The 16,986-nt window shown below is 30.4% G+C and overlaps 2 protein-coding genes across 3 annotated transcripts; both read right to left on the reverse strand.

Annotated features, from left to right (window-relative positions):
* Positions 1-993: 993 nt before the first annotated feature.
* Positions 994-4,778, reverse strand: LOC107875434 (protein NRT1/ PTR FAMILY 2.7). Its single transcript, XM_016722153.2, has 4 exons — positions 4,479-4,778; positions 3,979-4,196; positions 2,831-3,372; positions 994-1,969 (listed from the first exon to the last, which is right to left on the reverse strand). The coding sequence occupies exons 1-4, from the start codon at positions 4,546-4,548 to the stop codon at positions 1,141-1,143; spliced, it is 1,659 nt and encodes a 552-aa protein (XP_016577639.1). The 5' UTR covers positions 4,549-4,778; the 3' UTR covers positions 994-1,140.
* Positions 4,779-6,420: 1,642 nt separating this feature from the next.
* Positions 6,421-16,295, reverse strand: LOC107875435 (protein NRT1/ PTR FAMILY 2.7). Of its 2 annotated transcripts, none has more exons than XM_016722155.2 (4): positions 16,187-16,295; positions 14,682-14,803; positions 8,104-8,645; positions 6,421-7,395 (listed from the first exon to the last, which is right to left on the reverse strand). In XM_016722155.2, exons 1-4 carry the CDS (start codon positions 16,254-16,256, stop codon positions 6,567-6,569), a joined length of 1,563 nt encoding a protein of 520 aa, XP_016577641.1. In that variant the 5' UTR covers positions 16,257-16,295; the 3' UTR covers positions 6,421-6,566. The 2 variants fall into 2 exon arrangements, with proteins under 2 accessions (XP_016577641.1, XP_016577640.1); XM_016722154.2 differs by having other exon boundaries at positions 14,682-14,899.
* Positions 16,296-16,986: the final 691 nt, after the last annotated feature.

Consider the following 16,986-nt stretch of genomic DNA (forward strand, 5'->3'; position numbering starts at 1 on the left):
TTGAAAATATGCATGGAAATAAATTCAGTTTTATGAAATCCTTTTTTCTCTAACTTTTTTAAAGAAAAATGAAATTATTGTTTCACTTAGAATATATTGTGTAAAATTAAATATTTGAGAAGACTGAAAATACGAAAGTGACGAAAATTAAAAAAAAAAAATATTATATACTCGAGTGTGTATATTGGTTAGAATTTGAAATAATTAAAAACTAAAAAGTTCTCTTAAGAAATTTTTAGGACTCAAAACTCTAATTAATCTGCGTGAGGTGCGGATAAATTCACTAGTTCTAAATAATTATATAGAATATCACTTTCATGCACGTATTTTCCTTGCACATTTTTCGCAAAAGACCAAAAAAATGATTTTATTACTTTTAGGCCAAAGACATTTCTTTAAAATAATCTCAAACATTTATCACATTATCATCACTAATGTAATAAAGTTACAGAAAGACATTTACATGAGGAAAAAAAAAGAAAGTGAATTCTATTGACCAAAAAGTTGGGTTAAAGTTTTACATCACGCAGCACCTTTTGAAGAAAACACAATGATCCAAATAATTTTTCTACATGATATGTTCTTGACTTTTATGTTTGTTTAGAAATCGGCATTATGATGAAACAACTCAATTTGCATATATGGAGTAAACAATGATAATTAGATTCGAAAAAAAAAAAACGATAATTAAAGCTTGGCTTTAAAAATCAAAATTCCGATCACCTATCTCAATTTGACTCGAATTATCGATTTGATGTGATTTCTCAATTTTTTTTTCATGTACTAAATCGCCAAGCATAATGAGATCATAAGGCAAAAAACAAATAAATTATTATTGACCTAGGTTGAATTGGATTAATTATCTTCTAAGCATCATATTATATTATTAATATAACTACTCTCTCCAAACCAATTTATTTGTCGTCCTTACTATATTATTAATATAACTACTCTCTCCAAACCAATTTATTTGTCGTCCTTACTAACAATAGATGATTCAAAATACTTATTATTCTAGGAAATCAAGATAGATAATTGAGTACATTCTTCTCATTTTGCAATTGGCCTTAGAAAATCACATCATTACAAAGCTAGGTACGACGTTGTTGTCAATAATCATGACTCGTGATTACTCGTGAATCACTCTTCATTAGGAGAGTCACTATGATCCACTTCCATCAGATTTTGATACTTGTAATACCAAGAACATATTACATAGTAACCAAAGTTCACAACTCCCCCTACAACCAATATCCAGTACACATTATCCATCCTTCCATTATTTATGTTACCTGGTAACCATGTTGTTGTGTTTCTAACAATATCAATTACAGCAGTTGCCAAGTAAAATGCTATACCAACAAGCACCGAAATCATCGCGGTCGCCATGTTCTTTAAGGTTATTGGGAACTCTTGGTAGTACAATGATACTTGTCCCGGAAAATGAAATGCCTCAGCAATACCAACAATGACTAATTGTGGCACAAGCCATAACACTGACATAGGCACAATATTGGAACCTTGATGGGACTTTGCTACATTTAGCCTCTTTGATTCGACTAAGGCTGAGATACCCATGCTTACAAAATTGAGCACGTGTCCAACGCCAATTCTCTGGAGAGGTGTAAGTGGTTTGCCAGTCAAATTATGCCACATGGGAAAGAGAAATTTGTCAAAAAGAGCTAGAAATAGGGAAGTAGAGATTTGGACGAAGACGAGTATAGAACCAGCTGGGATTTGGAAATTGGGTCCTAGGTGACGGTCCATTGCTAATGCCTGAAGGATTGACAAACTTGATTGGACGCCAATTGTTGTGCAAAGAAAAAAGCTACTTGTCCACAGTGGTAAGATTCTAATTAAGGTTTTGAAATCTTCTACTTCTTGTACTGAACAAAGTCTCCAACGCTTAATTGTTGAACCATCTGATTTAATATCACCTTCACTTACAATAGCGGCACGATTCAAGAACCTGCATCATATATAAGTACTAGAGTCATCAATATACGTCATGCCCAATAGCATTAAGCAACTTCAATACGCTACACAAGTAAGAGATGTGTAGCTAGCAGGCCAGACACTCTATGAAAGAAACTGCACGTGTGCCCACACTTAATTAATGTATCGAATTGATGAATGTAGTAATATGATGAATCACGAAATCGTCACAATGACCCAAGCAACCTATCGTATGATCCAACATAATAATAATAATAATAATAAAAATATTGACATCTTCACGTGCAGCTCCACTAAAAATTTATCAAATTAAATAACAACAACGAGCCATAAAAGAAAAAGGTGTTTCTTATCATTGTCGAAAGAGTCGATTTAATAAAATCTTTCAAAATAAAGACGAAGCGTCATTTTCATATCACTCTCCCACTATAGCTAAGAGCATCTTTAATTGCCATCCCTTGATGTTGCTCCACCAATAAAACACATCATGTCACGATCATATAACTACCCTTATTTTTGTACTTATTATTTTGACACACTTAAAAAGTATTTATGTTTATATATATATATATATTGTCATTTTTTTCTGCCCCACATATCTATATACACATACACCTTACCCTCTATTTCAATTTATTTATTTGATTTTCGTTATAGGGAGTTTTCAAAAAGTGAGCAAGCGTTTAGAATCTTATAGTTTTAAACTAAAAATATGTGTAGAATGCATTACAATGTCTTTTAATCATGTGGTGTTAAACATGTCACATGAAATATTGAAATTAAAGAGTTGTTAAAAAAAGAAAAGGATTGGTGAAACTGACTTTAAAAAAAAAATGTAAGACTATTGAATTGAGACGGAGGAAGTATATATTACCTGAAGGTATTCGAAGGTAAAACAGCTAATGCTTTGGGTACTTCATTATGTCCTTGGTAGAAATGCTCATTAGTCGATGGGAGTGTAACTTGTCTTTTCCTAATACTTGCAACAACAACACGAATAAAACTGGTGAATGGACTCCCTTCTGGCTTAAACTTGGCGTAAAATCTGCTTCCCATTAGGAAAATGACTAAAGCAACAACATTACACGCTACACAAATAAAAAATCCAGCTTTCCAGCTTACGTTATCTTCAACATAGACAATAGCTGTTGATGCTACTAAACAAGCAGAATACCAAAAGAAATAGAACCAATTGAAGAAAATTCCTTGATCTTTTGGCTTATCAACTAGTTGATCGGCTCCAATCGTCGATAGGGTTGATCGGGTACCACCATATCCCAATGTTGCTAGAACTATGGCTGCATAGAGCACTATATATTGAATTCTTGATTTAGGGCTACATGAGGTTGAACCAACTTCACAGGGTTTAGGTCTCAATGAATCAAGTGTTGCTGTTAAAGCTAAAAGGATTGTACCCTACAAGTATTGACAAAAAAAATTAGTTGGTTATCCCTATAAAGTATAAACATAAAAGTAATTTCATGTGTTCTATTAAAAAAAGGCACTTTTTTTTGGTTGAAATGATTGAAAAAAAAAAAACAATTAAAGTGTTTTATGGAAAAAAGAATATAACATAGGAATTGGAATAGTGAGAGAAATTAGAGGCTATGTGGATTATGATTTTTGGCTTTAAAACACTTTTTTACTTTATTCAAATATTAAAAAGGTGTTTAAAAGCTAGTTTCATTTAAAACACCCAAAAAGTATCAAATACGCTGAAAGAGTACTTCAAGGAGTGAAAAAAAGTGTTTAGGATGAAAAAGAAAAAGAAATAGTCAAATTAAAGAAGTACTTATAAACTGAAACTTCATGTTCATAAATAATTAGGTAACAATCAACTTATGACTTTTGAATGATTTTACTTCCTAACAAGCACTTGATTGATAAGATCTTTGGTGTTTATTACGTGAGAAAAAATATTTTATATGCTTGCTTAACCAACAATAAACTTACTCAAACACCCTCTAAGAATGAAGACGTATAAGACAAAATTAGGTACCAACAACATATAATGGTACGGACCAATAATGAGATGATGGATGAAATCCAAATGGCAGAGAAGGAACCAAGAAATGAGTCTGTAATAATTGCAGCAAGGACAGGAATTAAGTTTCCAGCACCATTAACCAAATTTGATATTTGAGCTGCATCAATGCTCTCCACATCAAATTCTTGGATCAGATACACAATAAGGTTGAATGACCAACCTCCAAATGCTAGTGTCAAGCCTACTATGCTCGCTGTATTTATCATAAAATCAATGTCAAAATTGAGATTTTATATTATATGGTTTAGCATCGATACATTGATACATATTTCAGACAGATAACTTGCTATAACATGTTAAAATGTACTGTAACAAATATTTAGGCTATGTGCAACAAATTAACAAAGTATATGGATAAAAATGTAGCACTAGAGCTTTTAATTTTTTCATGTTGTTAAAAATTTGAACAATAAAAATAAATAACGAGTAGAAAAAAAATTCAAGTCTGTCCGAAAAAAGAAGGGAGAAGAGAGACCTATGATGAAGGGGAAGGTGATCCAGCCTCCGATACTTCTTGACAATTGTGCCTTTGACGCAGCTTCCATGGTTGAAATTACAACACAAAAAAGGATAATATATGACCACTTCAAACTTTTGGTAGAGCATTTATATATATGATCAGCTCAAAAAATATCTGTAAATATGGACCCTCTAGTGGGGACTTTGGAAAGAGAAGTTCCATAAAATGAAAAACCAAAAAATGAGCACAAAGAAATAAAGTCTGGGCCGATGAGTTTAGTTGGGTTGTTTTTCCATGTGCTTAGTTGACTTACAGGAAACAATTCTCCTTTTGTTTGAGTTTACCGTTAAAGTGTGGTAGTTGGACTTTGGGGAGTCAAATCTCTCAACTTAAATTTAAATTTAGATGTGAAACCTATAAATTTTTTAAAATGAGATTTATTTATTTGAAAATTATATGAAAAGTCCTACTATAAGTAACAATAATTAATAATTTAAAATATTTATAAAAACATGAAAAAATCGTGATAAAAGAATTTTATTTTACTCTCGAAATCAGAATACTGTCATATAATTGGACGAGGGATTACTATTTTAATACTTTGCTTGTTTCTTCTCCTCTTTCTGTAGATCTACTACATATGTATGGTGTACATTTTCCTCCAATACAATAAGAACAAATTGTCTACTTTTTCTATCACAAATTTACGTGGCACAATTGAAATTTCGAGGCTCAATCCTCTCGGCTTGACCGTAAATTCAGAAGCAGAAACTTTAAGTTTTTTGAAATAAAAGTTATATATTTGAAAAACTACATAAAAAGTACAATATAAATCACAATAATTAATAAATTAAAATATCTAAAAGCTTTATAAAAAAAATTCTGGTTAGAAAAAATCTTAGTTTACTCTCGAAATTCTAACCATACCACATAAATTGGCAGGGACGGTAGAAGTATTTGTCTTGTCTATCTTTTTCAATAGTTAGCAGCTTAGCAACTACGCGGACTTACACGATTTCACTAATTATTTTTAAGCAACATGAGATGAATTGTCTTGTCTTCAATTTGTTGGCTTTTATAAGTTGACATGAAGTTTAGGATTTCACATAATATTCTGCATGCCTATTGTGCTTTAATTTAATTTTGCACGTTCATTATGGCTTAGCTTCTCTTTTAAGTTTTAACATCATCCATATATTTATGTTCGAACAAATTTTTTGATGACTATGATCAATTTGGGACCTCTTATTTCAAATATGGAAACTGATCGTCTATCTTTTTCGTATAAGAATAAAGCCCATAATAATTAGACAATAATCTCAAATTAATGGTCTTCGAGTTGTTTTTCTCATCCACCATCCTCCAGGCCAGTCAGGTGGCGCGGGGCACAATGAGTTCATCTGAATTTTTTTCGTTGATGAATAGATGTTGAATTACCGTAGTTTTATCATGAATTAACTTTTTTATGCTTTGAATTTTTTTAGTGAAAGTTCTCACTAAGCTACCACTATTTCAAGGCCATGAAACTTTTAAAAACGATCTTCTATTTTTTGTCAAAAAAGAAAAAGAAGATAATATAGTAAAAATTTACTAATCAATATTCACATATAAAAATCACAACTTAATAACACTTACTGCGTCTGTTTAAAACATAATGAATCTATTTTGACATGGTATGGGGTTTTTAAGAAAATAAAGAAGACTTTTAAATTTTGCAATCTGTTATGTGAAATGTAACAAAATATCTGTTAAGCTTGTAGTCTTAAACATGTCACGTGGAAATTTGAAATTAAAGTGTTGCCAAGAAAGGAAAGAGGTCATTCATTTTGAAACAACTTAAAAAAAATAAGTCATTTTTTTTAAACGGTGGGAGTAATTTAGATGATAAATGAGGGTACAAGAAGGTGATTCGACATAGGAGGTTTACTTTCGTCATTGATTTGTCTAAAATACTTACTCTAGAAAATCAAGATATATATAATTGAGTACATTTTTCTCAATTTGCACTTGGCCTTGGAAAATCACGTCCTTACATATAGAGTATGGTCATTTTCATGGTCAATAATCATGACCATCCATTTTCTTTTCTTTTTGACCCGTGCATCACTCTTCAGAAGCAGAATCACTATAATCCACTTCCTTCGTGTTCTGATACTTGTAATACCAAGCACATGTTACATAGTAACCAAAGTTAACAACTCCCCCTACAACCAATACCCAGTACACATTGTCCAGCCTTCCATTATTTATGTTACCTGGCAACCATGTTGTAGTCTTTCTAACAATATCAATTAGAGCAGTTGCCAAATAAAATGCTATACCTACAAGCACTGAAATCATCGCGGTCGCCATGTTCTTTAAGGTTATTGGGAACTCTTGGTAGTACAACGATACTTGTCCCGGATAATGAAACGCCTCCGCAATCCCAACAAGTGCTAATTGTGGCACAAGCCATAACACTGATATAGGAACAATGTTGGAGCGTTGATTGGATTTTGCCCCATTTAGCCTCTTTGATTCGACTAAGGCTGCGACACCCATGCTTAAATGATTAAGCACGTGTCCAACACCTATTCTCTGGAGTGGTGTAAGTGATTTGCCAGTCAAACTCCTCCACGTGGGAATGAGAAATTTATCGAACAGAGCTAGGAACAGGGCAGAAGAGAGTAGGACGAAGACGAATATAGAACCAGCTGGGATTTGGAAATTGGGTCCTATGTGAAGGTCCATTGCTAAGGCTTGAAGAACTGACAAACTTATTAGTACGCCAATTGTTGTGCCAAGAAAAAAGCTACTTGTCCATAGTGGTAAGATTCTAATTAAGGTTTTGAAGTCTTCTACTTCTTGTACTGAACAAAGTCTCCATCGATTAGTTGTTGAACCATCTTGTTTAATATCTCCGTCACTTACAATGGCAGCACGGTTCAAGAGCCTGCATTCATATATAAACAACTTCAACATGCTACAAAAGTAAGAGATGTGCATAAGCTGGCCAGACACTATACTTATTGCACAAAAGATACTCTATGAAAGCAAGTGCACGTGTGCCCAACTTAATTGATGTATCAAATTGACTTGAGCACATGGTCTCATATGAGTACTACGTACCATCAACAAAATATATACTGTAGCTTGTTTACATGTCAATAGCTTAACTATATACTAGAAACCAAGCATACAATTCAATGTGCTACCAAAGCAAGTTCCAAATTTTGGTCTCATGTAAGTACTACCCATCAACAAAACATATATATAGTTTCAACCTGTTTTAACCAAATAAATCAACTTGCCCGTGATATTCAATCTCGAATAGTTTAATTTAGAGATAACATCGAGCCATAATAAAAAGAAAAAGGTGCTTCATATCATGTTCGAAACAGTCGATTTATGCAAATCTTTCCACGTAAAGATATATATGCTGACATTTTCACATGCAACTCCACTGAAATGTTTGTCATGACACGAAATTTTATGTGTTATAAGTATAAAAAGAAATTTTATACCTATGTTTTTATACGTTATCATGTCTAGAAAGTTGAAATGAAAGAGTTTTGAAAGAAGGTGATAATCAATCTTGTTAAAACGAACTAAAAAAGAAGTAAGACAAATAAATTAAAGCTTGGGAGGAAGTGTGTATCACCTAAACGTCTTTGAAGGTACAACAGGTAATGCTTTGGGTACTATATTCTGTCCTTGGTAGAAATCCTCACTAGTTGATGGGAGTGCAATTTGTCTTTTCCTAATACTTGCAACCACAACACGAGCCAAACTGGTAAACGGACTCCGTTGAGGCTTGAACTTGGCATAAAATCTACTTCCCATTAGGAAAATGACTAAAGCAACAACATTACACGCAACACAAATGAAAAATCCAGCTTTCCAACTCACATTATCTTCAACGTAAAGAATAGCTGTGGATGCTACTACACAAGCAGAATACCAAAAGAAAAAGAGCCAATTAAAGAAAATTCCTTGATCTTTTGGTTTATCAGCTAGTTGATCGGCTCCAATCGTCGATAGGGTTGATCGGGTACCACCATACCCCAATGTTGCTAGAACTATGGCTGCATAGAGTACTACATATTGAATTCTTGATTTAGGGCTACATGAGGTTGAACCAACTTCACAAGGTTTAGGCCTCAATGAATCAAGTGTCGCTGTTAAAGCTAAAAGGATTGTGCCCTATAAGTATTGACAAGAAAATTAGTAAATATACACACATTAATACTAAGTAATTGATGTGTTAAGTAAAAGAAAGTAATAATTATAAGCACTTTTAAATCATTCTGTTTTTATCGTTGAAACGATTGATATGGCATGAATGTTATTTACAATAATAATAAATAAAAAGTTCAAGCATTTTTATAGCAAAAAGAATGAACTTCAGAATAAACCTGTCAAACAGGCCGGATTGGCCCATTTCGGCCCGAATAGACAATTCAACCCAATTTGATCCGGCCCGGTGGTCCCCCGGGCTACAGGGTTGCTGGTCCCAGGCTGGGCCATCTAAGTTGAGAGGCCTGGTTAACCCGACCCGATCCAAACCTGAACCAGGCCCACCGATCACCCAACCCGATTAGATTTTTTTCATTTTTTTTTAATTTTCAGCAAAAGTGACTGTTGGGCCACATTTGCCAATTGGACCGTTGAGGCCCAACGGCATTATAGCCGTTTGGAGCTCCCAATGGCCAATTGGCTAAATTTATTAAAATATAAAAAATTTAATTCAATTTTTTTTTATTCAAAAAATTTTCTAAAAATACCCTACACTTTCAAATTATTTTCCACATAATTCTCATTCTCTCAAATCTCAATCTCTCTCAAATATTCTAAGTATCTTCTAAAGTGCTCAATTTTATTTTTTAATTTTGCGATTACAAATACAAGTGAAAGTTTTCTAAAGTCGCAACTTTCGGATACTTTTAAAATTTAATATTTTCGTTTCATCTCTTACTTTTAATTTTTAATTAGTATATTAATTGTTGAATATTTATTTTTATTATTTTTGTGTATTTTGAATATTTTTTAGTTTGATTTATATTATGGATAAATTAAGAAACATCGGTAAAAGTGTCAAAAAATTTTGTTCCGGAAGTGGTAGTGGTAGTAAAAAAATGAATTGGTGGCGGTTCCGGTAGAGATAGTTCAAGTAATAGATATACCTGTATGCCTCCGACCCTGGTTAGTCAACCTTTTGAGGAAGAAATAAGTATAGGTGCTCACGATATGGATTATGCAAAAGCTCAGAAAAATTATGGTATAGAAGAAGAAAATGAAGTAGATGCGGTTAATTTAGATGAAGATGATGAAAATATTGGTGAGACACCCGCAGTAAAAAATGTTGATGTTAGATCTGACTCAGTTAATCTTCCTCCCCGTCCTCCCTGTGCCCAAGAGGTCGTAGAAAAACTAGTATTGCATGAAATATTTTTACGGAAATAGAAGGATAAACTAAGGTGCAATGCAATATTTGTGAAATTGTATATGAGTATAAAAGAGAAGACAATCAAGAGGGTATGGGTTCGTTGATGAGACATATAAGAGAAAATTATGCTAGAGAGTTACTTATTGCACAAGGTGGTAAGGCTGTTGGTGGGCCAGCACAAACTAGATTGAACCCAACAACCGGTCAATTAATCAAGAATTATCATAAAATGAAGGACCGGAAAAAAATAACAAAAATGAAAGTGGTGGGTTATTTGTCTTTCACTTTTGCTTATTCTGGTGTTTTTATTCATTATATTCAAGCAATTTATAATACTATGTTTAATGGTATTCTTAGAAGTACTTGTCGGACCGATATTTTTAGACTCCATGCACAATATGTTTATTATTTATATCTATATTATTAAAAAATATTTAATATAGAATTGCTCTAACTTCTGATCTTGGTCGTGCTGTTAATAAAAATGATAATTTAACCATTACTTGTCACTGTATAGATAATAATTTTGTTATGCAAAAACATATTCTAACTTTTTTATATGATGAAGATCGTAGATTTACTGAAAAATTTATTTCTGAATCTATTACTAAAGTTACAGAATATTATAGTATTGAAAGAAAAAATTTATGTATTGCTTTTGATAATGCATCTAACAACAAGGCTGCTATTGACAAGTAAAAAGCTGACCTTTCTCCGTCGTTATCTAAAATATTTCATGTTAATTGTGCTTATCATATATATAATTTAATTGTAAAAGATGGTCTTGAGTTTTTTGAACTTCATATTGAAAATGTCCGGCTTACTGTTGGCTTTATTCAAGGAAATAACTGAAGAGGTAGAGTGAGAGAATTTAAAGTTAAATGTGAACAAAATGGACTTAGACCGATATTAATACCCGAAGAATGTGATACTAGATGGAATGCTACTTATACTTATTTAAAAACTTGTCTTGCTTATAAAGTTCCTATTACAATGACTTTTAATCAATTTTGTGATTCTTTTCTTGAGTGTATGCTACATGATTCTGATTGGGCTGCAATTGATGATCTTGTTAAATTTTTGAAAAAAATTTATATAGCTACGGTTGAATTTTTCGGTACTTATTATCCTAATGTTTGCAATATTTTAGCTTATTTAGCCGACATTTCTTGTTTGCTTAAAGAATATACAAATAGAGAGGGTTAAAAAGAAATTGGTGCTATGTTTTGCTAAATTTAAAAAGTATTTTTATGTGCTTCCTCCAATTTACTTGGTCGGTGCTATACTAAATCCATGTATGAAATATAATACTATGTGCGACTTTAGTTCTATTATTTATAATTTCTTAGGGATAAAGCTTGAGGAACAACCAGATTTGGTTACGGCTATGAGTGATGCGAACATTTAAATAGAAGCATTATATAACAATTATGCTGATTTACTTGATGTAGCTGTACCGACAAATATCATTCCAACTGTCGCTCCTCAAACTCCTGAGGAGTCATCATCTTCTAAAAGGCCGGCACATAGTGATTTTCCTAATTACTTTTATGATTTAAATGTTTGAGACAAGGTTTTTCCTTCAACATACAACGGGAAGAGCTTAAGTGTTATCTTCGACAGCCGATAGAGGATCGTAGATCAAGGATCAACACATTGAATTGGTGGAAGAATAATAAAAGACAATATCCTGTGCTTTCAAGATTAGCTAGAGATACATTGAATGTTCCAATGTCAACCGTTGCATCGGAGAGCGCTTTTAATTAGGAACAAAAAAATCTTGGAGACAACCGACACACATTGGGAATCAATGCTATGAATTTTCTAGTTTGCCTTAGATATTGGATTAGAGCGGAACGAAAAAATCAAGGAATGAAGGTGGAGCCGAAAGACGAACAGAATATTGAAGAAATTCTGACTTCAAGGAAGAACTCAACACAATCAAGTCCAATGCATGATTTTGCCCCCATTGATTTTGACTATCCTATGATAGTTCCCGTTAATATTAACATGAACGAGTTGGAAAAACTGATGCAAAATTTGTAGATTTTTCATTTATGTAAATTATAAGTTTTGGATCATTTTTCAATCAATAAAATACAACATTCATTCACTCCCTACTTTGTAATTTTTTTCATTTAAATTGAATTTCTAATTAAATTAAATACTTTTAATATATTACTATCAAACTTTACACTAAGTAATAAACATAATAAATATATATACACATATATTCTACATATATACACAAGTGGTATTTAAAGTAGTATATATATAGTGTATGTAACTATATATGTTGTATGTATATTGTTTTAAGTGGTATTTTAAGTAGTATATATTCTACATATATGTCTATATATTTTCTATAAACTAAAATAGTATATATTTAATGTGTATAAGTTTCTAAAGTAGTATAATATGTAATTTATATATGTTAATGTGTATAAGTTTTCCATTTAAATTGAAGTTCTAGTTTGAATTAAATACTTTTAATATATTACTATCAAACTTTAAACTAAGTAATAAACATAACAAACACATATACACATAATGAAAAAATAAATATCTTTTAAGTTCAAATATAATGAAAACATATAATGAATATATGTTCAAAACTTCAACTATTATTATATTAACATACATTGTAATCTTGTATCTATATATGTGTTTTCTAAAATACTATAACATGTAATGTATATATCTTTCAACTTTCAAGTGGTATTTAAAGTAGTATATATTCTACATATATGTGTATATATTTTCTATAGACTCTGCAGTATATATTAAACGTATACATGTCTATATTTTTTCTAAAGTAGTATATATATAGTGTATATATGTTGTATGTATATTATTTCAAGCAGTATTTAAAGTAGTATATATTCTACATGTATGTGTATATATTTTCTGCAGACTAAAATAATGAATATATGTTCAAAACTTCAACTATTATTATATCAAGTAGCATACATTGTAATCTTGTATGTATATATGTGTTTTCTAAAGTACTATAATATGTAATGTATATATCTTTCAACTTTCAAGTGGTATTTAAAGTAGAATATATTCTACATATATGTGTATATATTTTCTATAGACTCTAAAGTAGTATATATTTAACGTATACATGTCTATATTTTTTTCTAAAGTAGTATATACATGTTGTATATATGTTGTATGTATATTATTTCAAGTGGTATTTAAAGTAGTATATATTCTACATGTATGTGTATATATTTTTTATAGACTAAAATAGTATATATTTAATGTATACATTCGTATATATTTCTAAAGTAGTATTATATGTAATGTATATATTGTCGTATATATGTGCATATATTTCCTATAGAATCTAAACTAGTATCTATTTAAAGTATACATGTATATATGTTTTTTAAAGTATTATATATTTAGTGTATATATGTTGTATGTATATTATTTAAAGTAGTATATATATTGTATTGTACATATATATGTGCATATATTTCTTATAGAATCTAAATTAGTATCTATTTAAAGTAAACATGTGTATATGTTTTCTAAAGTAGTATATATTTAGCGTATATATGTTGTATGTATATTATTTAAAGTAATATATATATTGTATTGTCCGTATATATGTGCATATATTTTCTATAGAATCTAAACTAGTATCTATTTAAAGTATACATGTGTATATGTTTTCTAAAGTAGTATATATTTAGTGTATATATGTTGTATGTATATTATTTAAAGTAGAATATATATTGTATTGTACGTATATATGTGCATATATTTTCTATAGAATCTAAACTAGTATCTACTTAAAGTATACATGTGTATATGTTTTCTAAAGTAGTATATATTTAGTCTATATATGTTGTATGTATATTATTTAAAGTAGTTTATATATTGTATTGTACGTATATATGTGCATATATTTCCTATAGAATCTAAACTAGTATTTATTTAAAGTATAATGTGTATATGTTTTCTAAGGTAGTATATATTTAGTGTATATATGTGGTATGTATATTGTTTAAAGTAGTATATATTGTATTGTACGTATATATGTGCATATATTTCCTATAGAATCTAAACTAGTATCTATTCAAAGTATATATGTGTATATGTTTTCTAAAGTAGTATATATTTAGTGTATATATGTTGTATATATATTGTTTAACGTTTTTAAAATGTATATAGGTGTGTATATATTGAAAGAAATATGAAAATATGAATTTATTTATTTTTTAATTTTGACCGGTTTTGATCGTTCAAAACCGGATAATTCTTAAGTGGGCCGGTTTCGATCTATTTGAGCAAAATTTACTGTTTGGGCCCGGCCCGTTAATACTGACCCGGTACCAGACCCGACCCAAAACCGATTAATTTTCGTGGGCCGGTGCCGGTTTGTATCGAACCAACCCATTTAACAGCCATACCTCAGAACGGAATAGAGATTGAGTAGCATGCTCAACACTACAAAAGTTTTTAAAAGCACCTAACATAAGTCAATCCAAACAGACTCGTGGAGGTGTAATTTATTTTGCAAAGAGTACTTCGGGTAACTTATAAACTTGGCTGATAAACTAATCATGGCTTTAGAGTGATTTTTTTATAATAAGCACTTGAGTTATAAGATCTTTTGTGTTTACTGAACGTATAAAGAAGTTAAGAAAATATTTATAAGCTGGTTAAACTAACAATAAACTTACTCAAATGCCCTCTTAGAAAGAAGACATGCTAATTTAATGGTCACACAAAGTTAGACACCGATCGACAATATATAATGGTACTAATTAATTACTAACCAATAATGAGATGATGGATGAAATCCAAATGGTAGAGTAGCAACCAAGAAATGAATCAGCAATAATTGCAGCAAGGACAGGGATTAAGCTTCCAGCACCATTAACCAAATTTGATATTTGAGCTGCATCAATACTTTCCACATCAAATTCCTTTATCAGATACACAATAAGGTTGAATGACCAACCTCCATATGCTAGTGTCAAGCCTATTGAGCTCGCTGTTTAAATCAACAAATTAATATCAAAATTGAGATATTATATACGAATTTAGAATCAATACACTGATAAATGTCTCAGGCAGATGACTTGTTATAACATGTTAAATGTACTGCATCATGTAGGGGTGTTCATGGGTTTGGTTAAAAACCAAACCGAACCGTAAACCGAACCAAATCGATTAAAAAAAATCGATGTTTGGTTTGGTTTAGTTAGGTTTGGTTTTAAATTTTAAAAAACCGATGTTATTTGGTTTGGTTATGATTTTACTTAAAAAGAAATATATATATATATATATTATAATTATTTATATATAATTTATAAATAAAATATAAATATTTTTTGTAATATATTGTGTATTTGTGTAATTTTTAGAATATTTTATTAAATTTAATCTGAAACTAAATTTTAATCTATGTCTGGCCCAACCAATACTTTAAACCAATTGCCCAAAGCATCAAACCCAAGCCCAACTCTACCTACTATTACTAATAAGTTAACCCTACGGTCCCTGCACTTTTTCTACTTCAGCTTTCACAATACGAGTTACCATGGTCCGTGGTTCAAATGGTAGTTTTATGTCTCCTTGTTTATTCAATAATTTCCCTATATGATTAGCTCACCTAGCTAGTTTTTAAAGTAAACAGATAACTCAAATTTGTCCAACTCTGTCTCTTCTTGCTGTACACTGCAACAGAATACAAAGCTCTGTTTTACAATGAACATGTATGTATTTGTATGCTGTTGGATAATCTTAGTGCCTACAATACAAAGCTGGTGCTTTTCATCTCAATGTTGGTTTTGTTTAATGTGTTTGTGCTAATTTTTAAGAGTTTATAGTGTCATTTGTTCCTCACTATACAAATATTTCATGAGAAATTGTTCAATGTGATACTCTTTTCTATGGGTTAAAAAAAGGAGTTTATTCTAGAGATGGCTGGAGTAGGCTAGTCAATAACCGAAAAAATCGAACCAAACCGACGGTTATTTTCTTTTTGTGGTTTGATTTGGTTTTAGAAATTCAAAAACCGACGAAATTGGTTTTGGTTATAGTTTTAACCACTAACTGATGCAAATCAACCCATGAACACCCCAAACTGCATGTAACAAATATTTAGGCTATGTGTAACAAACAAAGCTCTTGAATAGCATTATAGCACTAAGAGCTTTTGTTTTTTTCCTATGTTGTTAAAAGATTTGAACAACAAAAATAGATGATGAGTGTCTGATTGAATTAATCACATTATGTAGCAACAAGATTCAAATCTAAGAGGGGGAAGAGATGAGACCTATGATGAAGGGGAAGGTGATCCAGCCTCCAGTACTTCTTGACAACCGTGACTTTGATGGAGCTTCCATGGTTGAAATCACAACACAAAGGATAATATGATCACTTCAAACTTTTAGTAGAGCACTTACAATATAAATAATCAGCTCAAAAAGTATTGTTAGGGGCCGTTTGGTTTGCAAATAATCCTGTGATAAAATAATAATTTCGGGATAAAATTTTTTATCCGTCTTTGGTTGTAAATATTTGGGATAATTTATCTCGGGACTAATAATTAATCTTGGGATAAGTTATCCGCCCAAATGGTGGGATAACAATCCCAAAATTGTTTTTCTTTGGTATAAAATTATACAAGGACAAAAATACCCTCTTGGGATTCTTATATATAATTAAATTATATATAATTAAACAAAATTAACATAATATATTATAATTAAATATATTAACATAATATATATATAATTAAACATAATTAATGTATATATATTTATAATATATTCATAGTATTATACGTTTGGTTGCAATATATATATATATATATATATATATATATGTTATATATATTCATAAATAATAAATTATGTTTAATTAACATATAATATATTCATTAATTATGAATATAATATATTACGTAATTACGTAATATATAACGCATAATATTATGAATATATATATATATATGTTAATTATGTTTAATCATATATATATTATGTTAATATATTTAATTATAATATATTATGTTAAATTATGTTAATTATGTTTAATCATATATAATGTAATTATATATAACATAGTATATAA

The sequence above is a fragment of the Capsicum annuum genome, chromosome 6 (genome assembly GCF_002878395.1).
Source record: "Capsicum annuum cultivar UCD-10X-F1 chromosome 6, UCD10Xv1.1, whole genome shotgun sequence".
NCBI lineage: Eukaryota > Viridiplantae > Streptophyta > Magnoliopsida > Solanales > Solanaceae > Capsicum > Capsicum annuum.

What these genes read in the sequence shown, in the direction of transcription:
- LOC107875434 (XM_016722153.2), bottom strand. Translation starts at nt 4,548, where the DNA reads ATGGAAGCTGCGTCAAAGGCACAATTGTCAAGAAGTATCGGAGGCTGG. An exon ending in CACCTTCCCCTTCATCATAG is followed by an intron (nt 4,197 to 4,478) that starts GTCTCTCTTCTC and finishes TGATAAATACAG; the next exon opens with CGAGCATAGTAGGCTTGACA. An exon ending in CATCCATCATCTCATTATTG is followed by an intron (nt 3,373 to 3,978) that starts GTCCGTACCATT and finishes CAATACTTGTAG; the next exon opens with GGTACAATCCTTTTAGCTTT.
- LOC107875435 (XM_016722154.2), bottom strand. Translation starts at nt 16,256, where the DNA reads ATGGAAGCTCCATCAAAGTCACGGTTGTCAAGAAGTACTGGAGGCTGG. An exon ending in CACCTTCCCCTTCATCATAG is followed by an intron (nt 14,900 to 16,186) that starts GTCTCATCTCTT and finishes TGATTTAAACAG; the next exon opens with CGAGCTCAATAGGCTTGACA. An exon ending in CATCCATCATCTCATTATTG is followed by an intron (nt 8,646 to 14,681) that starts GTTAGTAATTAA and finishes CAATACTTATAG; the next exon opens with GGCACAATCCTTTTAGCTTT.